General features: G+C 53.3%; 2 protein-coding genes across 4 annotated transcripts; one reads left to right on the top strand and one right to left on the bottom strand.

Moving 5' to 3' along the window:
* Positions 1-3,452: 3,452 nt before the first annotated feature.
* Positions 3,453-15,112, bottom strand: RGR (retinal G protein coupled receptor). 3 transcript variants are annotated; one of them, XM_027596420.2, is made up of 7 exons: positions 15,034-15,112; positions 12,336-12,492; positions 11,066-11,199; positions 8,221-8,374; positions 6,693-6,810; positions 4,530-4,643; positions 3,453-4,089 (listed from the first exon to the last, which is right to left on the bottom strand). In XM_027596420.2, exons 1-7 carry the CDS (start codon positions 15,110-15,112, stop codon positions 3,958-3,960), a joined length of 888 nt encoding a protein of 295 aa, XP_027452221.1. In that variant the 3' UTR covers positions 3,453-3,957. The 3 variants fall into 3 exon arrangements, with proteins under 3 accessions (XP_027452221.1, XP_027452220.1, XP_027452222.1); XM_027596419.2 differs by having other exon boundaries at positions 11,066-11,187; XM_027596421.2 differs by lacking the exon at positions 4,530-4,643 and having other exon boundaries at positions 11,066-11,187.
* Positions 15,113-17,745: 2,633 nt separating this feature from the next.
* LRIT1 (leucine rich repeat, Ig-like and transmembrane domains 1) lies at positions 17,746-26,900 on the top strand. The gene is made up of 4 exons (XM_027596417.1): positions 17,746-17,867; positions 20,071-20,537; positions 23,631-23,936; positions 24,994-26,900. Exons 1-4 carry the CDS (start codon positions 17,746-17,748, stop codon positions 25,962-25,964), a joined length of 1,866 nt encoding a protein of 621 aa, XP_027452218.1. The 3' UTR covers positions 25,965-26,900.
* Positions 26,901-27,247: the final 347 nt, after the last annotated feature.

The raw sequence follows: 27,247 nt of genomic DNA, 5'->3' as shown, positions 1-27,247 counted from the left end.
CTGTACTTATATTTCCTTACAAAAATAAACTCTGAAATAAATGGGGCTGAGAACAGTAGGTGACCTTAGAAGGCGAATTTTGTGCCTTTTAAATTGGGTTTCATGCAGCAGTTCTTGGTTCTGCAGAAGTGAGACTGGGTGGGTAGTCTGGGTGCTGGTGAGCAGGTGGCAACAGCAGGGCACTCCATCTGTTTTAAACAATGAGCTTTCGGGTAACATTGTATTAGTCGGCTAAGGCTGCTGTAACAAAATACCCCTGGCTGGGTGGCTTAAACAACAGACATTTATTGTCTCATAGTTCTGGAGATAGAAGTCCAAGATCAAGGTGCCATCAGGGTTCGTGTCTGGTGAGAGCTCTCCCCCTGGCTTGCAGACATCTGTGTCCTCACATGGCCTTTCCCTGATGCCCAAGGGAGAGGGGAGAGAGAGAGAGAGAGAGAGAACTCTCTGGTATCTCTTCTTACAAAGAGATTAGTCCTACTAGGTCAGGGCCCCACCCTTATGATCTCATTTCATCTTGGTCATTCCTGTAAAGACTCTATGTCCAAATATAGTCAAACTGGGGGTTAGGGCTTCAACATATGAATATTAGGAGGGGACAAAAACATACAATCCATAACATACATCTTGTTTGAAAAAGAGTTAGACTTTTGATAGAGTCTGAAAACCTCGTGCCCTTGTCAGAGCCCATTCAGATTGAGAAGACAGAAAGGATGGGCCCGAGAGGGCGTGGGACTCACCCAGGGTCCCCCAGGGAGAGGGTGGCAGGGCTGGAGCCTCCGCACCACACGTGAGGGCGTGCACGGGGCTCTCCTCCCCCATAGGTTACATTTTTAAAATAATGGAGACATACAGCTTACCAAGTCAAGCCACAGCAACTTAAAGGAAAACCCAGAATGGGGCTGACATTCTCTGTACATTGAAAGTCAGTGGGGGACAATTCTGTTGAAACCTGTGACTAAACCAAGCATACCGTGGAGCTCAGAGGGCATGTTTAATTTACCTAGAATGAGGGAAAAGAGTTTAGTTTTGACGTGGAGACTTGCGGAGACTCTGAAGGAAACTTCTGGGTAATGTCAATAATGCTGATGACTATGTGACTCCACTTGCGTGGACACAGCTGGGACCCTAGTCTCTACTTTTGAACCTTCTTAGCCAGCTTAGCACAGGTTTTACTCACAAAAGCCAGGAAGAGGTAAGGAGGCATGGACCTTTTCTGAGGTGACTGGAAAGGCTCTCGGACCCGTCTCCCCCCATCAGCCCAGTGTCCGACGGGGACAGAGCATCTTTGCCACCAGGTGGTCCATGCAGGAGCTCGGGGAGAGCATGATGGCAACAGTGATGGATGGTGTGGGCTGGGGGACCGGCTGGCATGTCCCCCCAGGCCCGTTGTGTCTGTGTGGGGGGAGCAGGGCATTGTCCCTACTAGTGGCACTGGGGGCCCCCTACGCATGTGGAGGAAAGGGACCTGGGGCAGACTGCTCAACAGGAGCCTGAGGGGGCAGCAGAGTGAGGAGGGAGGGGAGGGACACTCACCAAAATAAATGAACAGAAGGGGCCAGGAAACAAACACGTCAAGGAGACAGAAGTAACTGCTTTCTTCATATGTTTTCCTGACTGTTAAAGTTCCTGACGTATTCTACAGTGAACTTGGAGAAGATCAGCAGGCAGTTTGAGGGCTGTGTATGGGCCTGGGGTGGGGGCCGGGCAGAGCAGGGGGAGTTGCAGAAGGTTCCAGGGCTTTGGGGGCTGTGCGCTAAGTTTTTTCAGGTGCTGACTGTCTCCCAGGGACCGGCTCTGTTTCCTCTCCCAGCCCAGTGCCTGTGCCAAGGGCTTGCAGGGAGGTGGGCATCTGAAAGGACCCAGCGCCACCTCCTTTGTCCCTCTGGCCTGGGAGGTGAGCTGCTCCGTGGAAGTGCAGGGTAGGGTGCTGGAGGGTGGTGGCAAGGAGGGCAGAGGAAAGGCTCTGTACACAGTGTCCACAAGGACTCCAGATCCTGAAAGTGCTTTGGGACATGGGCAGAAAAGCTCCAAGGTGGCAGGGTTCCCTAAACTCATTCCATGAGTGAGAGGCAGGGGTGTGGGTAGACTTGGGGCTTCCCGTAGGGCTTTGGTCATTCCCCATGGGGGCGCTGCTTCAGCCCCTGCCGTCTCCTGCCAACCTAGTCCAGGGTAGAGATACCCCGAGCCCACGTTCTCCTCTCCACAGAGCCTTGGGGTGCAGGGCTGGAGCTATAGGTGTCCTTGACCATGGCTGGCCAACCTGCATCCCCCCCACCTGTCTGAGTCTGGGGGTCACCTCCCCTTCTCTTCTCACTGTGTTCCCTTGTTCCACCTTATGGCGTTAGTGTCTTTAATGGTGGAGAGCAGGGCGGATCCCCAGTAAAGACAATTTAAGGACTCCTGGGCTGTGCAGACAGGGTCAGTATCTCTGGGCTAGGGACACTGTCACCTTTGTGGCCACCCACTCAACCTGTATGGGAGCCCAGCTCAGGCCCCAGGACTTCCCCAATCAGTTCCCACTGCAGGCCTAAGACCAGGAACCCAACTGGTCACTGGGGTGAGGCTCCGTGGCATCTTGTCTCTACAGCACCCAGCTCGGGGTGTGGTCTAGAAAACATGCTGGGGGAAGGCTGCTTCCTTCTCCCTTCCACTTGGTTTTGCCAAATGACTGAGCCAGCCTCTGTTGAACTCAGACTTCTTGTGAGTCACGTTTATGTGACCTGATTTTCTGCATCTGCAAAGCTGACAGGCAGGTCCTGGTACACAGGGACCCCAGACGCTGTTCTCACGACCATCCTATCCCCAACCCCTGGGGACCTGTTTCCTCCCGGCTCCGCAGCTGGGGCTTGAGCTTTCATCTTTCCTGCATCTGAGGTCCCTGGGGCAGCCAGTGCTCCCTCATCAGACCCTCTGCGGAGCCCACCACCTCCCTGCCAACCACCTCCATTTCCCTCTAGGGCGACGGGTCCCCCCAGGTCTGTGCACCTGCCACACCTTGTCCCTGAAATGCTGACTCTGCTGGAGGTGCAGATGTCCATCCAGGGATGGGAACCCCATCACTGTCACAAACCCAGATGCCAGGGAATATAAAAGCTACAGCTGATGGAAGGGGAATGGAAGGGGACAAGCCCCGGGCAAAGGACAGAGCTGCTCTGAGTTCTACAGACTGTCGCCAGGGAGCCTCCTCCAGGCTGGTGGGGCCTCATCTTCAGACATCTGGACTTTTAAATACATTATCTTGATTTTTTAATGCTGGAAACTCAGCAGCACGCAGCTAGCCGTCTCTGACCAGAGGGTGCTGGTGGCTAACTGTCAGTGAGCACTTAATGCACCAGGTGATGTTCTGGTCCCTTCTGCATGGTGAAGTCACCATGCCCGTCACCACGTCTCACAAGCTGGGAACCAGAGGCACACACAGACTCAGTCGCTTGCACCAGATCTCAGTTTAATAAGTGGCATTGGAACGCTGACAGCCTGATCGGCCCTTCCACAAGAAACCAGGGGCTTTCACGCCTTTCTATGTAAGACTCGGAGCCCTGACAGCTGTTTTAATGAGGTTCCGTGTGCGTGGTGAGTACACATTATCTTGCTTAAACCTCACAGCGGCCCCGTGGAGACCTTATGTTATGGGTCAGGAAGCTCAGTTCAGAGGGAGTGACTTTGCCAAGGTGTCTCAACCTCTGTTTGGTGGACTGTGATGGAAACTCATATCTGTCTGGTTCCAAAGTCCCAGGTCCTCCCACGCAGACTGGGTGCTCTCTGAATGCCCCGTGTCCGACCGAGGCCCAGGCCCAACAGGGCCATTCCGAGGGGTGGGGTGGGGGGTGGGGGGAGTGAGTGTCTGGAGCTTGGCTTCTGAGGCTGCTGGGCAGGACTCCAGGGCAGCCTCCTAGCACCGGGCTCAGTCCAGGGGGTCAGGGGTGGGCCTGGGTCTGAGCAGCCCCCGGGAGAACCTCACCGGGCTCGGTCCAGTTCGCTTCTCTGTGGTGAGAGGCACTGCCAAATTCCCCTGTGGACCATCTCCCTGCCCAGGGCATAGTTGATGGCATTGATCGTGGGCATTGTTTTGGCAATGAGGGCAGGCACCTGTTGGGACAGAAAAGTTCGGGGAAGAAGCCTCGCAACCTCGGCTCCTCTCCCTGGTCCCACTTGCTGACCCCAGTCCCACCCCCACCCCCCACCCGCCCAGCCCCCAGTCATCTGTCCCGGGCTGGATTCTGCAACTCCCAAGGCCTCCTTGACCAGTTGGCAGATGACGCATGGAAGCACACCCCGTCCTGAGCACCAGTCTCAGCCTTGGTCCCAGAGTGTGGCTGTCCCTGTCCTCTCACGCAAGGCCAAGGCAATGTCAAGGTGCCGCTCCGGGTGGCCCCCAAGAGAAGCAAATTCCCCGTGCAATAGGAGTGTTCCAAGGAAGAGAGGAAGAGACTACCAGGAGGCCAGAGAGCAGGAAAGAGAGATGGGGCAAGACGGAGAGACACAGAGATGGAGAGAGTTCTAACTCTGGGTCCGGGAGACGTCTGTACCATCTGCAGCTTGGGGGAGATGGCGCTCACATCCATGACGGTGGCAGAGAGATACAGGAGGGCATAGGGGCCCCAGCCGAACAGCAGCGTCCTGGCCGGCACAGTGGTGTTCACCTGCCGAGAGATCGTCACGGGAGGGAGGCACTGACTTGCTCTAGCCGGCTGTGGCCCCACGAGCGGGGGTGACCAGGTGGGTACGCAGCCGGGCGGGGCAGTGTGACCCAGCTGTGGGAAGGCGCTGAGCCTGCGGAGGACCTCGGGGCCAGATGGACCTCTCTGGCGTGTAAGCTGTGTGACCCTAAACCTGTCATTTAACCTTACTTGACTTCAGTTGTCTTGTTTGCAAAAATGGTTTGATAATGCTTCACTTACCTGGAGGCGGGGACCAGGGGGCGGATAATGAGCTCCCTTCCTGGTCCACGCTCTGGTTGAGGAGCTCTGGGCTCCATGGGTGTGGCTGGGTGATGCGGCTCCCCAGGCTGGGCTGCCCTCACACCTCAGTCCCAGAACCGGCTCGCCAGCAGCCAGCAACCCGCAGCCGCCTCAGCGCAGCCCCCCACCCCCCCCCCCGCCCCGGCCGGTAGGTCTGTGCTGGGTTCCAAGCGGCTCTCCAAGGTGGGAGGTACAAGCCGCGGGCGGGCCCTGTGGTGCCGCCTCTGGCCACAGGGAGGCGCACGACTTGCGCTCTAATTTCCGGACGGAAGGGGCTCTTCCGGCTTCCCCTACACCCTCGGATGTTAAAATGCGGACGCTAAACATCAGTGCCTGTTATCTCTTCGCGTCTCCCTTTAACGAAGAAGGTGACTTAAGTTGAAAGAGGACAGGTTTCTTTGATGAAATAAAAATATGTCAGCTGGGAGACATTTATTCTCTTGAATTGCCCCTCCGTCCAAAAAAGAAAAGAAAAAAAAAAAGGGCTTCGCACTGACGGAGGGGCTCCGGGGCGGAGCTGAGGCCGGAGGTGCACGGAGCCCTCAGCAGAGAGAGTGTCGCCTCCGGGAATCGCTCTGCTCTTGACCGAGGTCCCCGCGCCCAAGCGCAGCGACCTCTGCTGATGCTGCGGGGACTGATGGGTTCAAGTCGGGGGGGGGGGGGGGAAGAGAAAACCGGCGTGGCAGCCCTGTCTCCTGGCCGATTGAACTTCCAATAAATGTAGCGACCTTTGAGCGCCCAGGTCGTGCTTGGGCGGGCGGCGCGGAGGACTGCCCGGAGGCGGTGAGAGGCAAGGGGAGCATGAGCCCAGAGCCACGATTCTGGTCCCGGCCCAGCCCTCGTCCTCCCGCTGACTCAGAGCAGCCTGGATCTCCGGCTAAAATCGATTTGTACAGTCCTTTTCCAATTTACGGGGGAAAAAAATAAGGTGGCAGATTAAGTGTCTCAACAAAGATTGTTTCTTTTATGCACTATGACCACTTGGGTCATGGAGTCCCAGACCTGGGTTTGATCCAATTCTGTGATTACTACTTTCAGAGCTTGTAGCTGGTTACTTAACAAACCCTTACAGCCTCAATTTTCTAGTCTGTGGCAAAGTGATAACGAAACGTTCCTTAGAGAGTGGTTGGGAAGATGGAATGGCATAGTGCACAGAAAAGTAGTATTAGTATCTGATTTTTTTTTTTAACTTGGTGCTTGTTATGGCTCGTCTGCTAGAGATTGTCCAGGTGACAAAAGAAAATTGTGGAAAGGGAATATTAAGGCAGAAATTCAGAAATGGCCAGGAGGGCTTTTTTTTGAAGGATTGTTTTTCTTGGATAAATGTGCTTGCAGGTGTGAGTTTATGTTGTGGATAACAACAGTCTGTGCCTGTGATTCAATGAAACATTTTGGAGCAATTTAAAAGAAGCATTTGAAGAGTATGTCATTTTGTGCCAACCCTTAAATCCTTGGGAAGAATGAAATGTGACAGCATGCATGGGGTCCAGCAGGGTGCCCTGGCTCTCGAGGTTATGGGGTTCCGTAAGCCTGAGCAGTCTTGACCCTTCCTCCCAGGTCTTGGCGATGCCCAGCAATGGCGGGGGTGCATTCCTGCCCTGACACCCCAAGCTCTGTAAATGCTGAATTTTTTCTGAAAACACAGAAAACCCCTAACTACTGTCTCTCACATCATTCATGTTCCCTGAGAGGGACAGAGGGATTTCTTCCGCTCCGGGAGTTGGTCCTCACCTGAAGGTGGCCCGTCTTCCTGAGTTTCTGCTCCATGAACCGATAGGATGTGAGCGTGATGAAGAGAGGCAGGAAGAAGTTGAAAAAGGCCATGGTGAAGAGGAAGCTGGTGAAGTTTCTGCAGGCAGAGTGGGTAGAGGAGTCAGGACCATCTCTCGGGGGGAGATCAGCTGCCCTTGAAGGCTTAATTAGCCTTTGCTCTAGACAGCCACATGTGAGGAACTGCTCTCATCAGACAAAAACTCTGAGTGCGGTCACCCCCGGGTCCCAGACAGACTCCCCTTAGAGACAGGGAGCCACTGTGTCCTTCTTGAATTTACCCCTAGGAGTTGGAGGGCTGAGATGAGGGAGAGTCCTCCTTCAACTCTCTGTTGGGCAGTTCAAGTGCTCAGTCCTGCTTTCTGTATGTGCCCCAAGCATGGAGAATGGGACACTTTGGTTTGGGAAACATGTTTGCCGAATGGAAGATAGGTCAGTGGACCAAGAGGAAGGATCATTCAAGGAATGCTTGGCACAGGGATTTGAAAGGGGTCTGCAGATGACAGACTGGACACTGTGTCACCGAAGAAACCATTGAAAGGACCACAGGAGGGCCTGGGCGCCCAGGGAGGGTCATGGGAAAGTGGGAGGGCTAACCAGGAACAGGTGGGAGTCACAGAAAGGCAGACTCCCATTCTGTGAAGGGAAGACCATGTTACCTGGGTGCTGCCCAGTAGGGACGGGTAGGAGGAAAGCCTACCAGAGGACTGGACGCTGGCTGGGGGGATACCCGTAGGGAGTGCCCTGGAAGGACCCTTGTACCAGACTTGTGTTCTCAAGTAGGTCTCACCTGGAAAGCCTGTCTTCAGGGGCAGGTGTGCCATGAGCAAACATGCAAAGCAGATGAATGCAACATGCCTCTAGTAGAAGAGGGGAGCTGGAGCCCAGGTGGCCGCTCCCCATCGTGTCCCCTAAAGGGTCTCTCTAAGCCCTGGTGTCCCCAGAGCCACATGGATGGGGCAGTACTAGACATATGCTCCATGATGGTGGGGGCCATCATGCATCAATCTTTTCCTAGGGCTTGGCCCAGGGGTTGGCTCACAGCAGATACTCAGGAAATTCAGAGAACTAAACTCTATGCCAAGGAGGTCCCTCCCAATGCAAAGACCTTAACGTTCTTTGGCTGTGTTGAACAAAAGACACAACTCCCTTTAGAAACTGATCAAGTCAGAGCTGGGACAACTGACTGGACTGAAGTGGCAAAGGGGTCACGGGACTCAGCGACTGTTGTAACTGACACAGACCAACGGCTCAGGGGGTAATACTCCTTCTTGGGCACAACTTTATACCCCAGTTTGCATAACATGCCCATCACTTGGCTGCCTTTCAGAATGGGCTTTCCCTAGTCCCACTGTCGACTTGCAAGTGGGCATCATGACCAAGGAGTTGAGATTGTCTGGCAAATGTTGACATTTCCCCATTTAGGTTTTCAGCTGTGACACTGTTGTTCCCAAGGAAGGGAGCCTTGGAGCTCCTCCTCCCACCTCACCTGTCCCCCCTGGAGTAGTCCAGGGTGCAGCACGTTCCAAGAGGCTCATAGTCATAGTGGCCCCAGCCCAGGAGGGGCATTGCTGCCCAGAAGGCAGAAGACAGCCACACACAGATCACCAAGGAGAGGGCCGTGTTCCATGCCAACTGGCTGCCTGCAGGGGAGAGAGGGGGAGGAGGGTCCGGAGGAGGTGCTAGCTAGGCAGGGCGCAGAAGAATGGACTTCATCCTCACACAGAATGTTCCTAAATCCCAGCTCTGATGCTATTAGCTTATTGCCTCAGGCAAGTTAAAAGTTTCTCCGAGCCTCCGTTTTCTCCTCCATGAAATGGGAATGATAATCCCTGTCTCAGAGGATGGTTATGAAGAATAAAAGAGATAAAGCGTGGTGAAGCCTCCTAGTGGACACTCTCTACCATCTTCTTTAGAGGACAGAGAAGGAGGGGAGGAGCAAAGAAAGAGGTGCTTCCCCAAGTCGGACTAGGGGAAGAAGCATGGGCAGTGGTTTGGGTGAGGGTCATGAGGGAGGGAGGCAGAAGTCTGAACTTCCCACCATCCTTAGCTGTTGCTCAGACATAGGCCACTATCCCTGCTTCCAGGATACCCTCTGAGGACTTGGGGTGCCATCTCAGTGCTGATGGCAGGGGCTTGGTCCCAACAGCATCTTTTCATGTGACCAGTCCCAGTGACCTGACTGCCTCCATACCCCCTCCTCCCATGCCGCTCTCGGTAACAGCCTCACCCAGCCCTCCCATCCAGTGGTTCCTCCTGGCCCCAGCTTCAGAGGCCTTTTCCCTTGCGCCTTGTCTGTCTGTGGTTTGTCATGTTCTTTTGTGGACAAGGTCCCAGGGCAGAGGGCAGGACTCCGTGTGGGGTTCGGTCCACAGAGAAGAGGAGATCTACACCCTCCTTCATCCTGACACCGCGTCCACTGACAAACAGCCCCGGATGCAGTTTGCTTGAATGTGTCCTCCTGCTATGGACTGAATGTCTAAGCCCCCACCAGACTCCTCCTGTGGAAGCCTTCATCCCCGTGGGATGGTATTCCTGGGGAGAGCCTTTGAGAGGTAATTGGGTCACAAGGTTGGAGCGCCCATAATTTGATGAGTGCCCTTATGTGAGAAGACACAAGGGAGATGATTTGTCTTCTCTGTGTGATGACACAGCAGGAAGGGAGCTGTCCAGAAGCCAGGAAGATGGCTCTCGCCAGAACCCAGCAGGGCTGCCACCCTGATCTTGGACTTCCGGTGTCGAGAAACTGTGAGAAATCCATCTCTGTTGTTTAAGCATCCAGCGTATGGTATTTTGTTATGGCAGCCCAAGCTGACAAAGACACCCCTCCCCCTAACTGTGGACACAATAATTAGTACCTACCATGACCCATGTATTGCTTCTTTGGCTTTCGAAGTGGATGACCACGGTGCTATGTTCCAGGGTCACCCAGTATGGAGTAGATAAGCTCAGGCCCCCTCCATTCCCCTCCCCCATTTTCATATTGCTCCACGGTGCCGTCCAGCTCAGGAAAGGTTTGGCTCTAGGGACCCCAGAACAGGGATCAGCTGCTCTATACTGAGGGAGGGAAGCATGTTGCTGTCTGAGGAGGTGTGCATTGTATATGTGCACGTGTGTGAGTGTGCATGTGCGGCGTACGTGTGCACATAGTGGTCTGAGGGAGCTTCCGGGGGTCAGACTGGGACAGTAGTGGCAGGACAGGAGCTCCGAGGGCAGGTGGGGCAGGTGGGGCTAACCTGCCTCTAGAAATGATAAGCTTTGTTCTTATCACTTCTATCAGCTCTCTGGCCTGGGGAGAGTTGTGTGACTTTCCTGGGGCGGGGGGGGGGGGGGGTGGGGAGGGTTGTGCATGTGGGGTCAGGGAAGACCAGCAGATTCCGAAGGGGCCATGCCCAGGGCTTCAGGCCATGCTGGCCATGGACCCACAGCAGCCTCCATGCCAGGCAGAGCCACCTTTCGGGACATGGGGCCCTCCTGGGAGTGACTGCCTCAGGAGACATTCCGGCCACGCCCAGTCACCCCCACCCACCTCTACTAGCTGGGTGACCTGGGAAGCAACTTAACTTCTCTGAGCCTCTGCTTCCCAGTCTGCAAGTTGGAGTTTGCGATAAGGGTTAGCGGAGTCACAGCTCCTCAAAGTATGAGTGGGATTCTAGACGGCCGGTGGGTGAACATGTTTATTTTAATGTGTACTAAAATGATAAAGACATCAGAGATATTGTTTAGGAGGATACTAGAGCAGGTGTTTACATTTTTTAAAATGAATCACTTTTAAGAGAAAAAAATCAAGTAAATAACAGAGCAGGTGGTACAGTGACATGGCCGATTATGAAGGTGATATTTGACAACACAGCTTGGGAAATCTGGGGCTGGACTGGTCTTCATGAAGCCCTGGCATGGTGGAGGCCCCATGGAAGTGTGAGATACAGGGATACACGCCCAGTACACACACACACACACACACACACACACAGCCTCAAAGGGGCCTGTCTGCAAGGGCATTTTCTGTACCGATGATCTCATTTGATTTTCAGAATAAAACTGGGAGGTTGCTTATAAAAATCTGCTCTTAGAGGAGGCAGAGGTTCAGAGAGGACTCCTGACTTCTCTGAGGCTGCGATGACATTGAGGGCACAGGCAGCCTTTCTGGCATGTGCCCTGGCACCTTTCCTGCCCACTCTCCCTGCCTCCCTCCTTTCCTGAATGCCCACGCCTCATACTCACGGACATGCACGCCCACCCACACTCCCCTGGACTGGGAAACGCTGAGCAGATCTTTGACCTGCTCACCCTCGCGGTGTAGACGTCCCTCCCCGCTGGAAGCGCGGACTCACGCGTGCAGTAGTGGTGATAGCGCCCCCAGGCGATGGCCGCGCTGCTGCAGATGCTGCTCAGTGCTGTCACAAAGCCCTGGAAACCGAGAGCCTGGCAGCCTTCCGAGCCATAGGGCCAGCGCCTGTGGGAGACACTGGGGCCGGTGACCCCTTCCCTCTGTCCCTGCCCTACTCCCACACCTGCCCCTCAGGAGCGTGGAGGGCACCCTCCTGAATGTTGGCCCGGCTCCCCAGAAGAGGGCTTCTTTGTCTGCTTTTCCTATGAGGAAACAGGGGCTCGAGAGGTCAAGTTCCTGGGGTGAACAGGTGGAGCCCGATGCAAACTCCCTGGGCTCCATGTCTTTCTCTGCATTCAGAGGGACCAAAGGGTCTCTCTGTGTGGTCAGAAGCCTCCAGCACAGGAAATGGGACATCCCGGGAAGAAAGCCCATGCCTTTCTTCTATAGATAGGGAAACTGAGGCTCTGAGAAGAAAAGGCACTGAGCCAAGGTCCCACAGCAGATGAAGGCAAGGTCAGAGAGTAGACCCCAGGACTCCCAGCTCTCAGCCCCATGTACCAAGCAATCGTAAGTAAAAGCTTCCATTGCCCCCTCACTGAACCCAGGAAGGGGTAGGAGGAGATCAGGGCAAGGAATCCTCACGGATTCTGACCCCACAGACTGGTCAGCCCTGAGCAAGCACACTCAGGTGGGCTCCAGCCTCCGTTTGAGTGCCTGGAACCAGAGCAGGAATGTTCAGTTCACTTAAGAAAACAATCCTGTAAACACCAGACACCGTGTTGAAAGATCCTGGTTTGCACCTAAGGAGGTTTTAGACACTTGTCAAAATCCTGTGGGCTTTTGCAAACACATCTGTCGGGCTTCCTGGGTGCCATGCATTGTTTTCAGTTATTTCCACATAATAACAAGTGAATACTTCCAGCCACCATATGAGTTAGGTAATAATAATTCAACTTACAGGAGAAGCCAAGAGATAGAAACACGGAAGCCAGGGCTCAAATCTAGGCAGCCTGGTTGCAGGGCCTGTGCCCTTCATCCCTACAGTCAACCAGCTCTTTGGAGGTTTTGAGCAACTCCTGTGCTCCAGAAATCAGCCATTGCTCTTCAGGGATAGTGTGGAATTCGGATTTAACCACGTACTGCCTGCCCACCCTGTCCCCTACAGTTTTCTCTAGGTGGGAAGAATGCCCCTGACCTGGCTGCCTAGTGCCCAGAGTTCAGGCCCCAGGCCGGGCCCCTGAGCTCAGAGGGGGGGAGGGGGAAGCGGGTACCGGAGGAGGCTGGATGTGGCTGCAATGAGGGCATTCAGGCTGATCCCAGTGTCCGCCAGAGCCAGGCTCAGCACGAGCAGGTGGATGGGGGTCCGCAGCTCCGGGGTCTTGCAGAAAGAGAGGATGGTGAGACTATTGAGGCAGAGACCAGTGAGAGCTGGAAAGAAGGGGGAGGCCAGTGTCAGGGCTACAGAGGCCGTCTGGGGTCAGAACCAGGGCCTGGGGTGGACGGAGCCTCAGCAACCTGCCCCCTTCATGCTCAGCTACCTTGTCGGTGCAGCTCGTCAAACATTTCTGCGAAGGGCTGGCTCTCAGATACCACAGGCCCTAAGATGCACATCCTGCCCCTTCCTTACTCAAAGATAAGGAAGAAACCAGTAAGGTGCAGCACGGTTCATGCTGGAATAGTCACAGTCACTGACAGCTGCTGACACTTATCACAGCCTGGGCACTGGGCCGAGCGCTTTCTGAGGGTCCTCCCGTTCTGTCTTCACCTGGATGCTGTCCTCCCCACGTGCAGCTGGGAAACAGGCTTAGAGAGACTAGTTAACTTGCCCTAAGCACACAGCCGGTGAGTGGCGGAGCTGGGACTCAGACTCACGTCTGTTTAATTCCAAAAGGCCACTCTGAGGGCTGTGCAGCAACATTAGGGAGAGCCTGGGCAAAGGGTGTGGAGGTACGAGCCGGGGGCTGCCCGAGACAGCAAGCGGTGAGGTGAGCTGGAGGGGGGCAACCTCAGGCAGCCGACAGACCAGACCTGGGGCTTTTGCTTGGTCCCTCACTTGCTGCTCCTTTTGGTCTCTGAACCCTGGCTTCCCCATCGGAAGGGAGAAATGGGGAAGGATCCCGCCTTCAAAACTGCAAGTGTAAGTATGGAGGTTCCTCAAAGCATTGAAAATAGAGCTGCCCTATGACCCAGCAATTGCACAACTGGGTATTTACCCCAAAGATACAAATGTAGGGATCCGAAGGGGTACGTGCACCCCGATGTTTATCGCGGCAATGTCCACAATAGGTAAACCGTGGAAAGAGCCAAGATGTCCATCGACAGATGAATGGATAAAGAAGATGTGGTATATATACACAATGGAATATTATGCAGCCATAAAAAGGAATGAGATCTTGCCATTTGCAACGACGTGGTTGGAACTAGAAGGTGTTATGCTGAGCGAAATAAGTCAATCAGAGAAAGACATGTATCATATGACTTCACTGATATGAGGAATTCCTAATCTCAGGAAACAAACTGAGGGTTGCTGGAGTGCTGGGGGGTGGGAGGGATGGGGTGGCTGGGTGGTAGACATTGGGAAGGGTATGTGCTATGGTGAGCGCTGTGAATTGTGCAAGACTGTTGAATCACAGATCTGTACCTCTGAAACAAATAATGCAATATATGTTAAGGAAAAAAGAAGAAGATAGCAGGAGAGGAAGAATGAAGGGGAGTAAGTCGGAGGGGGAGATGAACCATGAAAGACAATGGACTCTGAAAAACAAACTGAGGGTTCTAGAGGGGAGGGGGGTAGGGGGATGGGCTAGCCTGGTGATGGGTATTGAGGAGGGCACGTTCTGCATGGAGCACTGGGTGTTATGAACAAACAATGAATCATGGAACACTGCACCAAAAACTAATGATGTAATATATGGTGATTAACATAACAATAAAAAAATAAAAAAAAACTAATGATGGTATATATATATATGGTGATTAACATAACATAATAAAATAAGAAAAATGTAAAATAAAAAAAACTGCCAGTGTTTACTAGGAGGACAGGGTGTGGAAGAACATTCTAGAAAAGGGGAGCAGCATGTGTAGAAACTTAAAGTGGTAAAATTTCAAGGCATGTTTGAGGACTGAGAGGGGTGCTGGATTGTAGGGTTCCTAGAAGAGAGGAAGAGGGGCAGGGCCCACAGACAATGGTGTCGGGGACCTCGGGGACCAGTCTAGTGACTGCCACTCCCTCCCCGCTATGCATTCTTGTTGGGGGAGGCAATGGACTGACGATTTCTCTGGATAAGCTGTGAACAAGGGCTGCATTCCCGATTAACCTAGTCCTGAGCTGACCCAGCACCACTGTCTCTAGTCCCAGCTCTGGCCTCAGGGAGCATCTTAGCGATTCTGGGCTGAGGCAGGCACTTCAGGGAGTCAGGCAGCCCCTGGAATGGAAATGCTTTGGGCTGGGGAATGGAGATGGTGGGAGCAATGTGGAGCCAGAGAGGATGGGGGCAAATGAAATTAAATCCTCAGTGTCTATCGAGGCTAGCACTTCACACCCATGACCCCTTCAGACCTTCACCACCACACACTTGGGGTCTGAGAACCTGGCTGACCTGGTTATAGTCACATGACAGAGCTGTCTCCAGAACCTACTAGAGGCCTGAGCTTATATGAGATTCTTAGCAGAATTTCCAGGGAGTGGGTTAAACTTTCTCCCAGCTGGAGGACAAGAAAAGGCCTGAACCTTGTTCTTGGTCATGTTCTGGGCAGATGTCCCTCACTCCCTGGGCCTTGCCTGGCTTCTCTCTCTCTCGGCTCCCAGCCTGCAGCCTGCATCCCACAGGTGCACCCATCAGAAGCCCCAGGGGTGTAGGCACAGAGGAGTAGGGCTTGGGGTCCTCTTCTTGTCAACTCCATAGCTGTGGCCCGGATCGGGGAGCCCACTGGGTCCCCACTCCACCCAGGTCCTTCCTGGCTCACCTTCTATCAGCAGCACCGTCCCCACAGCCAACACTTCCAGCTCGCTGAAGCCGGTGGGCAGGGACCCCGATTCTGCCATGCTGGGCCCTTCTCCCTGCCAGCCCAGCTCTTCTTTGGCTCTTTAAGCTAGGCCCCACCTTTTAAAGGGCCATTCCACGTGCTGGCACATGCAGGTGATTATGCTAGGCCTTGGGCTCCTTCTTGCTGCCCCCTTCCCTAAACTGTGCTTTTGGCCAAGTAGAAGGAACGCATTCACCAGTTGGACAGTGCAGCCTTTGTGAAGCTGGAATGGAACGCTTTCTCGTTCATTTCAGCCCAATGGGGCAGGATTAAGGTCCCAGAATCCAAACGGTGTGTGGCTAAGAGCCAAATTAGAAAAGAGTTGCATAACCAAGGGAGGGGTGGGGAACAGAAAGAGGGATTTACGCGGCAGCTGTGCCTGAGAATTGGTTTGGAGCCAGGCCCTTCCATGTGTGTCCTCACAAGCGAAGGGGAAAGGATGATAACTGGCAAGCCAGCCATTGTCATAGAAAGAATCCCAGCCAGGACCAAAGATGAAGTTTGTGGTTCTGAACCTGCCATTCACCAGCTACGTGCGCTGGGGTGGAACCACTGGGGTCTTCTCAGTTTCCTCCTTTGCAAGGTAAACAAACATCTTTTCCCACGGCCTGCGTAAGTCTTGGTTAGAATACGTCATGGATATGGCCTCCAGGGCTGTAGCTCCCAACTCCCACAGGGCATTTACGCTCCACAAACATAAAAGTCTCCCAAGGCATGAGCTTGGCACAGAGGGGCTGACGTCTTAGTGGCCCCTCAACCCGCTAAGAGCCTTGCTCCTACAAATGAGAAGTTACGCATTGGTTGACAGTGAAAATTACACCCAGAAACACTGATCTGGAGTGATTTCACTCGTTTTCAGATAAAGAAACCAAAGGCCCGGAGCTCCATCAGCAATATAGCTAATGTTTAGGCCCCGCTAGGAGCCAGGCACTGTGCTAGCTGATCTGAGAATGATTCCTACAGCAACTCCATGAATTCTTTGCATTTCATGTGAGGAAGCAGGCTCAAAGCAGTTAGGAATTGACGTGAGGTCACAGAGTGATCTGTGAACGAAGCTGAAACAACAGCCCGACCTCCTGTCCCCAGACTCTGGGTCAAGCAGCTCATTCTATTCCACAAATATTTACTTCCTGTGCTTTTCCTGCTCTTGGTTCCCACTTAATCAAGCCTAACCACCCTGCAGGGCTGAGCTGACAGCCCCCATCCTCCCGGAAACCTTTCTTGATAACCCAGTTACCCCTTTTTCCTAATTTCTATCTTGCATTACCATGTGTCATTACCATATGTCAGGTTTTTTTTCATGCCTACAAGACCGCAGAAGACTTCAAGGGACACGGGAAAGCAGAACAGGGCCAGGAAACAAGGTAGAGCTCCGTTAGGCTAGAGAGAGATGGGAAGACACCCCCAACAGAAGGCGGAAAAGGCAGGTGTGGGAATAATAAGGGCTGCCCTTTTTGGTTTGGGGCGGAGGAGGGACAGGTGGGAAACATTGAGAAAAGCATATTGGCTGGATTGGAAGAGAGGAAGAGAGGGAAACCAAATTTCCTGGAAGCCAAGATTGTCAAAACAGGCCCGGTACAGAGCTAGGCGTTTTATGTGTGCGCTGGGGCCCTAGGTATCTGCTTGGTCACACCTCACTGGTCTATGCCTGCCTAAGCCTACAGGTTTGAAGGACTGGGGAACCTTCTGGAAAAGCTGAAGGAAGCGGAAAGGGCATGCCGGACCAGAGAGCAGAACCTTGAGGTCAAACGTGAAGAATGAATGAGTGAAGGATGATGTCTATGATGGGACGAGGTGGGAGGCAGGCAACAATCAGAAAAACTGAAAGCATTTTTTTCTAAGAACTCCTGAGATCCTGCTCTGGGACTTTCCTCAGAGTATGATAACCAGAGGAGAGGGATGCTCTCTGCCCTCACACAGAGACACCTCACACCTTTGGCATTGATGATGATGCCCACGAGGGCTTGGCTTGGACAGTGTGTTCTGAGACTGGATGTCCACGGGGCATTCAGGGAGGCAGCTGCTTGCTCGGCAGAATGGGAAATCATGAGTCCATGGAACACACCTCTGTGGTCTCCCCCAGATATCTGAATTTGAACCTTGGGATTTGAACCCTGACCCTTGAGCTTGGCTCTTTCTAATGTCTTTATCACCTTCATCTCAGTTCTTTCTCCCAATAAAACTGTCACAGGAGAGAATTTCCAATGGCCCTTATCATAGGCCAGGTCTGTTTTCATCTTCTGAGCCCAGGCACCCTGACACGGTCTGTGTATTCCACAGCCTGGCTGACATGGGGCGACTTTGCAGGTGGACAGCCGAGCTGGCCAGTTCATGAGCCACTTGCCCCTGGGTGGCTGCCCACCCGCCCCACCTTTCCACTCCCTGGCCTCTCTGTGCCAGGGGCCGTTGACACCAAAGAGGATCCCCCACCCTCACCCTCAGGACTGGGTGATTCCAGGAGCAATAAGCCGCTGAGTGCTGTGGCCAGGGCTCCCCTCCCTAATCCCCAGTCTGTCCCTGTTTATCCGATGGCCTCAGGAGGGGTTGTGGGGGGGCTGATGAGCCAGTGGGCAGCTGTCGGGCTTCCTGGGCTGGGACGACAGAGCAGTCCAGGGACAGGCCCCTGTCTGGGCTACAGAGGAGCCAGGAGCCATGAGGGTGGCAGTGGGCATGCTTTGGCTCCTGGCCCTCTGGGGGCACCCCCAAGCCCAGGGCTCCTGCCCCTCTCAATGCAGCTGCAGCCTCTACATCCTGGGTGATGGCAACAAGGCCAGGTATGGCACCCGGTGTGTGGGATCGGTAGCCCACCCCTGTCTCTGTAGCAGCTAGGCTGGGCTGGGAGGGCTGGATACAGGGCCCCCAGAACATGGCTGGGTGAGACTTCCATCTTCTGGGCTCTTGAGACCCGGTGTCCTAGGGGGCTGGTCTGCTCTGCATTGTCCTGCAGCCAGCAGGGCGTGGGAAGTACCAAGTGCCTTTACACATGGGGGGTGGGGGGGGGCACAAGAGTGCCCACTCCAAGAAATCCGTCCTGAGTTCTCTTCCACGATCCTGGTGGCGAGGAACCCTCTGAAGGGCAGGGGAGGTCTCCCCATTCGCTCTTTCTTTTCCTCTCCTCCCTTTCTTCCTCCCATTCCACCATCCTCCCTGTGTCTCCCCAGCCCCTTTTCTCCCAGGCCGCTTCCATTCTCTTATCTCAGCTCCTGGGGGTACACAATCACATCCCAGGTATTTCTTACCACCCCCCCCCATAATGCGACCACCTGCCTCCTCATGCTTTCCCCACTTTGGGGCTCCTCTGGCCCAGCCCCCAGGAGCCTTGGCCTCAACCCATTTCTATGGGCTCTCTGAAAGCCCAGGAGTGCCCATTCCATGCAAGCAAGCACCCCTCCATCCTCAGCCTTTTCTTTCACTTCCCCAAGCCCCACCTGAGCCCCGAGGGCACCTCCATCCTCTCCTCCTCCCCTTCCTTGGGATGTTCCAAAGCCACTGTGATTTGTGGACCCTCGCTCTTCCACCAAGGCCCACTCTCCCTTTTCTCTCTGGCAGTCTTTACACTGTCTTTTTCCTGACATCTTCAACTTATCCACTAATGACCACTGCATTTCCTGACTTGCTCAGGGATTTTAGCTCCTGGTGCAGGGCCTTTCCTACCATCTTTTCAACATTTTGGCATTGCATTCTCCCTTTCTCCCCTCGTCTTCTGATCAGGGCAGCAAGTTATCAGTGTGACTCTTACAATGATCCTGGCAATGGGTGTTGTGTTGATTGGGTGTGAGGGGATGGAGAGAATGGAGAGTCACCCCCAACAAAGGATACCCCATGTGGTCTGAAAAACAAGAAGAACTCCATTCTTGACCTAAGGCTCTGATGCTCTAACTCATATGGATCATCAGACGTAAGCATCCTCTCCCCAAGGAAAGCCAGGGCTGAGCCCTGAGCAGGCCAGGAGATAGCCCGTGGTGAGGGTCAGTGTGACCAGGATGATGAAGAGCCTCTACTGCCCCTACCTCCAACAGAAAGCACAGGGCTCAAAGTCACACAGCATCGGTGACAGACCTGGTCTTAGAATGCAGCGCTTAATAGAAAAAGGTTTAGGAAGTTACTGTCTGGGCTGAGGGATCATTGCAAGGAGCTTACAGTGCTGGAATACCAAAATTCGTGATAATGGTCAATAAATAGCTTTGCACTCCTACCAGTGACAGATAGGCAGAGCGGGTACACAACATGACCTCATTTAACCCCCAAAACCACCCTGTGAGGTGGAGTCTATTACTGGAAAATGAGGAAATAGAAGTTATATAATATACTCAAGGACACATAGCCAGCAAACAGAGAGCCCAGATATGAATCCAACTGCGGGCGCAAAGTCCTAGCTCTTAAACGCTTTAATCGTCTCTGGTCCCTGAGTCAGGTGAGTCCTGAGGTACCCAGTGTATGGCTTCCATTTCTGACGCCCGCTGAGATAGGTATATATAGATATATATCTATATCTATATTTGAATTTATATTTATATTTTTTTAATGAAGAGAATCCAAAGCAGTCACCAAAACGGAGGTATAATTTAATAAAGGAACACTTTTAACACCTATGTGCAGTGCTGCAATGCACAAAATGATCTCAGGATTTATGAACACTCTTCATTCTTAGTGCACGGCAGGTGGTGTGAGGTGCATAACAGGAGATAACAGTTTAAGCTTCAGGCCAGTGATGAGACCAAAGGGCCCTCTGGGACCCCCTGCAAGGGTCTGAAAGCAAGAACCGTCCCCCACCGGCCCGAGAAGGGAAATCAGGAGGCTGCTTGGTCCTGGCTCATGTCCAGGGCCCAGCGCAGCTCGGAGCCTGGGTTCTGGGGTCCGGTCTTCCGTGCAGACCAGGAGGCCTCGTGAAGGGAAGTCCGGGAGTGAGCGGGGCAAGAGGGGGGATCTCGGACCCGACAGGACCGTCGCTCCAATGTCCCCCATTTCTGTGACCAGGACGGTGGTGTGCAGCGACCCGGACATGACCCTGCCCCCCGCGTCGGTCCCTCCGGACACCTCCAGACTGCGCCTGGAGCGCACGGCCATTCGCAGGGTGCCCGGGGAGGCCTTCAGGCCGCTGGGCCGCCTGGAGCAGCTGTGGCTGCCCTACAACGCGCTCAGCGAGCTCAGCGCCCTGATGCTGCGGGGCCTGCGCCGCCTGCGCGAGCTGCGCCTGCCCGGGAACCGCCTGGCCGCCTTCCCCTGGGCGGCGCTCAAGGACGCCCCCCAGCTGCGGCTGCTGGACCTGCAAGCCAACCGGCTCTCCGCCGTGCCGCCCGAGGCCGCGCGCTTTCTGGGGAACCTCACCTTCCTCGACCTCTCCAACAACCAGCTGATGAGGCTCCCGCAGGAGCTGCTGGCCACGTGGGCTCACCTGCAGACCGGGCCCTTCCTTCCCGGCCACCGCACCAGGCTGGTGTTAGGTAAGGGAAGGCATCCTTCACTTGGAGCCACTTTGGGGAGCCTCGGGGCGGTGGGGGTGGGGTGGGGGTGGGGGTGGGGGCGGGGAGTCTTAGGAAAATTATTAAGCCTCTCTGAGTCTCTGTTCCTTACCTGAAGAATAGAAATCACGCCTGCCTTGGGGGTTCGAGTGAAGATTGGGTGAGAGGCACACACAGGCCGCTTTGGAGCTCAAGCTGCTGCCAGTTCAAATCCCAGCGCTGCCTCTTACTAGCTGTGTGTCCCTGGGGAAATTGCTTAGCTTCTCTGTGCCTTGGTTCCCCTCTGTAAAGAGAGAATGATAAGAATATCCATCTCAAAAGGTTGGAGTTGTGGGTAAAAAAACAGTCCTTAGCTCACGGTAGGTACATGTGGCAGGCACAGTGATGTGCCACCCTGGCCCCTGTCAAGGTAGGACTGGCTGCCCCGCTTTTGCAGGTGCTGTCAGTGGCTTTCAGGGACAGCCTTCGCTGCAGAGTAGCCTTGCCCAAGGCCACCCACCCTTTCTGGACACAGCTTTCATCCCAAGACCTGTCAGGTGGGAGTCAAAGGGCCCAGCCACTTGGCATGACTAAGATGAGCTATTTCAGCTCCCGGGCCCCCCAGGGGTTCACCAGGCCCCCATTCATCTCAGCTCCATGTCTCCCTCCTGCTTCCTTCCTTCCTTCCTCTCCTCCTTAATGAACATGCTGCATGCTAATCTTCATCTCAGGGTCTGCTTCCGGGAAATCCAACCTCCAACAATCTTCAAAGCCTGTGAACACTCCCCACCCCCTTGAGAGTCTCCTCGGAGCACTAAGTATGCCTACATGGCAGGAAGGTGGTCCTAGCTCTTTGCTAATTGGTCAGTCCTTACTGGCCATCTAGCGTTAGTGTGGCCCTGAAGCTTTCCTAAATTTCTTGCCCCCTCATAGAACTTGACCCTCGCCACATCCCAGGGTAGATAGTACAAGTACAATGCCCTTTATTTTACAGAACAGACACAACCTAAGGGTTAGTAAGTAGTGGTTTGGGCCTAAGGCTCATGTCAGATAGACTGGTTCTCTTTCCTCTGTCCTATGAGGGGATGGTGGCAGAGGGTGGGTGGTAGGGAGTGGATGGGTAGTAGCAGAAGAGAGACCTCCTAGCAGGATGTGCCTGGAGCCTTGGCTCGTAGGGGGTTCAGTACCAGGGGCTGGAGCAATCTTAGAATGGTTTGGGGCAGCTCCTGCCCTAAGGCCCAGGAGAATCTCAGGAGGAGGGAATATTTAGAGGCCTTACTGCCTGGAAGCAGGGCAGGGAACAGCAAGCCCCATTTCAGCTCCATCCACCCTGCAGACTTTCTCACCTGATAAAGGATAGTGTATAGGATACTACTTACATGGAAAAAATTGGTTATTTGAAAATAAAATTTAACTAAGTGCCCTTTAAATATATATATATATATATATATATGCTTTACAGAAAAAGCTAAAGACTCTTTTTTTCCTTCTTCTGATTCTAATTCCTACTCCCCCTTCTAACAGGTAGCTACTGTTATGTTTATTTGCATGTTCCCTATCTTTTAGAATGCATTTACATGCATATATATATATATATATGCACATAGAAGTTCTTTCTGTGTTTTACATAAAATTTCATATTGTATAGAGCATATTGTATATATCAACTAGCACTAACTTTTTCACTCAGCAATATGTCTTGGAGATCTAAGTTACTACAAATGGATCAATTTCGTTTTTTGTCAACTGCATAATTTTCCATAGTAGAGTTATACTACAGTTAATTTAGCCATTCTACCTTCAATGGACCTTTAGATTGTTTCCATTATTTTACTAACACTTATGATGACACAGAACATTCTTGAAAATACATCCTTGTGCACGCAGACAAATGTTTCTCTAGGATAGGAACTGAAAGGGGAATTCTAGGTAATGGAGTATGCACATTAGACATTTTGATATCAGTCTGTGCATGCACTACCAGTAGTGCATGAGACCACCCATGCAGGTGTTCTCACTCTGAAAGTATATTGCCTATGAATGTGGGGTCTTAGTTCTAGGTGCTGGGGATAGAGCAGAAAAGAAATAGATGAAAATCTCTTCCCTCACGAGGCTAATAATGAAAAGGTTTGGAATGTTTAACTTTTGCCAGTTTGAGGGGTAAACCTTTCCCTGTCATTTAACTTTGCTGTTTGCATTAATTCTTTGGGGACTCTGTTACAACAGGTGAAAGCCAGCTAGCTCACTGCCACAACGGGGCAGTGATGATTCTTGGGGTGCAGATATATCATTAAATGCATTTAATCAGTGACACAGGGTAGCAGCTACCAGAGGGATGGGTTGAGGATGGGTGGGGAAAGGAGCTAGCATCCTCCCAGCTAGTGTTCAGAAGGACCCGAGAGTCATGGATGTACAAGCAGATGAATCTAACCCCCTAACCCTAACCCTTGACATTTCCCCTTCCAACTGTATCAAGTATATGTATGTAAATAAATCATAAGCCACTGATTCTCAGACATACTATTGAATTTGATAACAGTCTTTGGAGGATAAAAAGACACCACATTAAATGCATTCATTTCATATTTCAGAAATGGAAACATATAAAAAGGAATTGTGTCTTAGAAGTCAGGACACATGATACCCCTCTATCTGTAGAAGGTTCTTGGGCAGAGTGGGTACAGTGACCTACTTTCATCTCTATAAAGAAGTTCAATTTTAAAGTAAAGAGGGCTGGATATGACATAGGATTTGATTTCCTGGCCTCCTCACTCCTGCCCTTTTGAGCTTGTATCAAAGGGACCATGGCCCAGAGCAGTCACCCTCATTGCTGGGGTGATGCTGAAAGTGCCACATAAGCTGGGAGGACAGAGGTCAAGGGTCAGGGGTCATGAAACATTTTGAGAAATGGATTTTGGAATATGGCAGGTACTACTACTGTTCCACAGCTAGCGAGGCAAGGAGCTGGACCTGGAGGCCAGTTCTGCTGACTCTGAGCTCAGGACACGCCTTGTCCTCCCTGAGGGGGAAGAGGAGCTGGCCGTGGGGGGCTGAATATCGAGTGCTCACCGCTTGCCTCCCTTTCCGCCCCTTCAGGGCTGCAGGACAACCCCTGGGCCTGCGACTGCCGCCTCTATGACCTAGCCCTTTTCCTGGAAGGCTGGGCCCCACATCTGGCCTTCATAGAGGCCAGGCTGAAGTGCGCCAGCCCACGCAGCCTGGCCGGAGTGGCCTTCAGCCAGCTGGAACTGAGGAAGTGCCAGAGTCCTGAGCTCCGCCCAGGGGTGGCCAGCGTCAGGTCCCCGCTGGGCAGTGCGGTATTGCTGCGTTGTGGGGCCACCGGCGTCCCTGGGCCAGAGATGAGCTGGAGGAGAGCCAACGGGCACCCACTCAACGGCACAGGTGTGTGAGCTGCAGGGACCGTGCAGGCTGAGTTGGGGGAGGTCGGGGGACAGTGGCTCTCAACCTGTCTTACATGTTCCAGGAGCCACCCCATCCGGGCCCACCCTGGGAGGGACAAGATGCTGCCATTTTAGTGAAAGAGACTCTTAGTACATTTAGTATTTAGAGTAAGTGTCCAAGTGTAATTGTTAAGCCAGTATCACGAGGAGTAATTAACCATATGAGTTACCATCTCTTGAGCTCCTCACGTGTTAAGTATATTAGGCACAGTGTCATTGAACTTTAAAGAACAGCCTGATTATCCTTCTTGTTTTGTAAGTAAACAGACTCTGAGAGGCTAAATGCTTGGCTTACAGCACAGAGCCTGTGGTCTTTTTGCTGTGTAGACAGAGATGGTTCATCTCTGGCCCGGGCTGGTGGGATTTGCAGGAGTCACGGCTCACCTATGGGCAAAAAGGGGGCCGAGGAGCAATCATTTCTTAGTGCCTGACCAGAAAACCTCATGTCTCTCGCTACTTTCTTAGGCGTCTCCTTCAATTAGGTTGGCAAGTGCTGCTCTAAGACTGTGAGTTTGAAATCAGTTTACAAACAAAACTGGATCGGGATCTCCATTATGTTAAAACAGAGTTGAAAATGCTGGGATTGAGGTGGCAGTGCGTCTGGACAGGGTGGTCATGAACCTCCATCTGGGCCTCTGCCTCATGTTCACCTGATGCACCTAATCCCCCCACCCCCCAAGCGCTGTCTGCTGCCCCAAGGAGTCCGTTCTGTAGGACTCCAGGGTCCTGAGGAATATTGCTTGACCACCTCAGATTTAGAAGGCAGATCATCTTTAGACTTGGCCTGAGCCTAGGTCTCCCTACCTTGAGCCCCAGAGATCCTGATCCCCTTGGCTAGTCTAAGAACAGTTGAATGACTCTCAGTGTTTTCTTGGGATGACAAGGTCTGCTGCATATACAGGAGTATGCACAGTCCAAGGGCTGTGAACTTGGCCCTGGCAGGAAGCTGGGGGCCGAGGAGCCCATTCATTTTCCCACTTATGCCTCTTTCCCCGCAGTGCACCAGGAAGTCTCCAGCGATGGCACGAGCTGGACGCTGCTGGGCCTGCCTGCTCTGTCCCCCCCTGACTCTGGAGACTACATCTGCCAGGCCAAGAACTTCCTGGGAGTCTCTGAGACTGTCATCTCCCTGGCCATCACTGAACCTCAGGCTTCCACGGAACGGAGTGGGAGCCCAGGGACACTGTGGGCAAGGGGCGAGGGGGCAGAAGCGGCCGCGTACAACAAGATGGTGGCCAGGCATGTCCCTGACATCCCCGGACCTGCTGTCCCAGCCACCAGGTCCCCTGTGGCCAACATGAAGGGGGAGCTGAGCCTCCAGCACTTCCAAATGGGGATCCCAGGAGGGCGCTCAAGTGGGCAGGCAGGACGCCAGGAGGCCCGAATGGTGAGGTCTCTCAAGGTGGTGGGAGACACTTACCAGAGCGTGACCTTGGTGTGGAAGGCCCCCCAGGCTGGCAACACGACCACCTTCAGTGTCCTCTACGCGGTCTTTGGGCAGCGCAGCATGCGGCGGGTGGTTGTGCACCCTGGGAAGACCAGCGTCACCATCCGTGGCCTGGCTCCCAAGACCAAGTACGTGGCGTGTGTCTGTGTGCGGGACCTGGTGCCCCAGAAGGAGCAGTGTGTCATTTTCTCCACGGACGAGGTGGTAGACGCCGAGGCCACCCAGCGGCTCATCAACGTGGTGGTGATCAGTGTGGCTGTTGTCATCTCCCTGCCCCTCACCCTGCTCGTGTGCTGCGGGGCTCTGCAGCGGCGCTGTGCCAAGTGCCCCATGGGGGGCTCTGCCGAGGCCGCGGGCGCCTACGTCAACCTGGAGAGGCTGGGTCACAGCGAGGACGGCTCCGAGGAGCTGTCCCAGCACAGCCTCAGTGAGGCCGACAGGCTCCTCTCGGCCCGGTCCAGCACGGACTCTCAGGTCCTGGGCGCCAGGGGGGGCCGGCGGATCAATGAGTACTTCTGCTGAGGGGGCGTTCCCTCCAGATGCTCACACACTTGCTGCCGTCCCCTCTCCCTCTGCTCCTCCCACCTGCTTACCCGGACACCCGAGTCCACACTCACCCACTCTTGCCGGCTCGGGTACCTGATTCCTCATACATTTACACGCAGTGACGACTGCTAACTTACTAAGCACTTACGGTGTGCCAGGAAGTGTTCTAAGTGCTTTATGTACATTAGCTTAATCCATTCTCATCACAGCCCTTTGCAGCAGGCCCTACGTGTTCTCCCCATTTTCCTGGAGAAGAAACGGGGGGATTAACCAACTTGCCTGTATCTGTCAGTTTTTTCTGTGTAACAAATAACAGCAAGATCTCAGTGGTATACAGCAACAAGCCCTTATTTTCACACAATGACAGGTCTGCAGGTTGACCGGGGTGGCTCTGCTCCATGAGTTCTATTTGGGGCCCAGGATGGAGGATCACTGGTTACTTGGGGCAGACTTCTTTCTTGGAGGGGTCAGATGATATCAGAGGAATGAGCAAAAATAAGCAACGTCTCTTAAGTTCTCAGCTTTAGAACTGGCACCCTGCCATTGCTGCCCCTATCCTATCTGCCAAAGCAAGTCCCATGGCCAAAGCCAACTTTCACAGAGCAGACAAGGACAGCTCTCCCAGGGAGGTGATGGTGGGGCAGGAAATAGTGTGCCGAGCACTGGTCTGATCCTACTACATTGTCCACAGCCGCTCTGGAATCTGGACCAGGAATTGGTTCCAGAGTTGACAGTCCTTACCACTCCCCTCTCTGGCATCTGGATTACATTTATGCTAGCTTGTAGACACTCACATACACAATCTCTTTATGTTTTAGCCACATCTGTACAGTCATATACACGCAGAGACACACGCTGTGCCCTCACCGTATACGCTTAGGGATTCTAACATTTTTTTTCTCTGGGTGCCATTCTACCTACATAATCATTTGATTTTCAATAAATTCTAGAGGTTTGGATGATGCCAAAGAGACTCCTGCTTATTTACTCTCAGAATGTCAGGCTGAAGGAATCTGAGTCTGAGAGATCCTTCATGGTGGGTGGCACAGGACATTCAATGCTGTGGGGCATACAGCTCACCTCTGTCCCCATGTAGCAGCCTTTGTTATTTGATTGAAACTTACCTGGGTTCCTGAGGGTGTCTCAGGGCTTCCCAGTCATTCAGGAAGCCATTTCAAAGTGGGATTCCTGCTCAGTTTGCTTAAAACTGGGAAAGCGCTGAGATACTGTCTCTGTGCACAAGTGAAGGTGAATGTTCC

This window comes from Zalophus californianus, chromosome 15, assembly GCF_009762305.2.
Source record: "Zalophus californianus isolate mZalCal1 chromosome 15, mZalCal1.pri.v2, whole genome shotgun sequence".
Classification (NCBI taxonomy): Eukaryota; Metazoa; Chordata; class Mammalia; order Carnivora; family Otariidae; genus Zalophus; species Zalophus californianus.
Note: the sequence above shows the minus strand (reverse complement) of the source record. Positions and strands in the feature narration are given on the sequence as shown.

What these genes read in the sequence shown, in the direction of transcription:
- RGR (XM_027596420.2), bottom strand. Translation starts at nt 15,112, where the DNA reads ATGGCAGAATCGGGGTCCCTGCCCACCGGCTTCAGCGAGCTGGAAGTG. An exon ending in CTATCACCACTACTGCACGC is followed by an intron (nt 8,375 to 11,065) that starts GTGAGTCCGCGC and finishes TCTCCCCTGCAG; the next exon opens with GCAGCCAGTTGGCATGGAAC. An exon ending in TCTCCCCCAAGCTGCAGATG is followed by an intron (nt 4,090 to 4,529) that starts GTACAGACGTCT and finishes CTGTCCCAACAG; the next exon opens with GTGCCTGCCCTCATTGCCAA.
- LRIT1 (XM_027596417.1), top strand. Translation starts at nt 17,746, where the DNA reads ATGAGGGTGGCAGTGGGCATGCTTTGGCTCCTGGCCCTCTGGGGGCAC. An exon ending in GGTGATGGCAACAAGGCCAG is followed by an intron (nt 17,868 to 20,070) that starts GTATGGCACCCG and finishes TTCTGTGACCAG; the next exon opens with GACGGTGGTGTGCAGCGACC. An exon ending in CCGCACCAGGCTGGTGTTAG is followed by an intron (nt 20,538 to 23,630) that starts GTAAGGGAAGGC and finishes CCGCCCCTTCAG; the next exon opens with GGCTGCAGGACAACCCCTGG.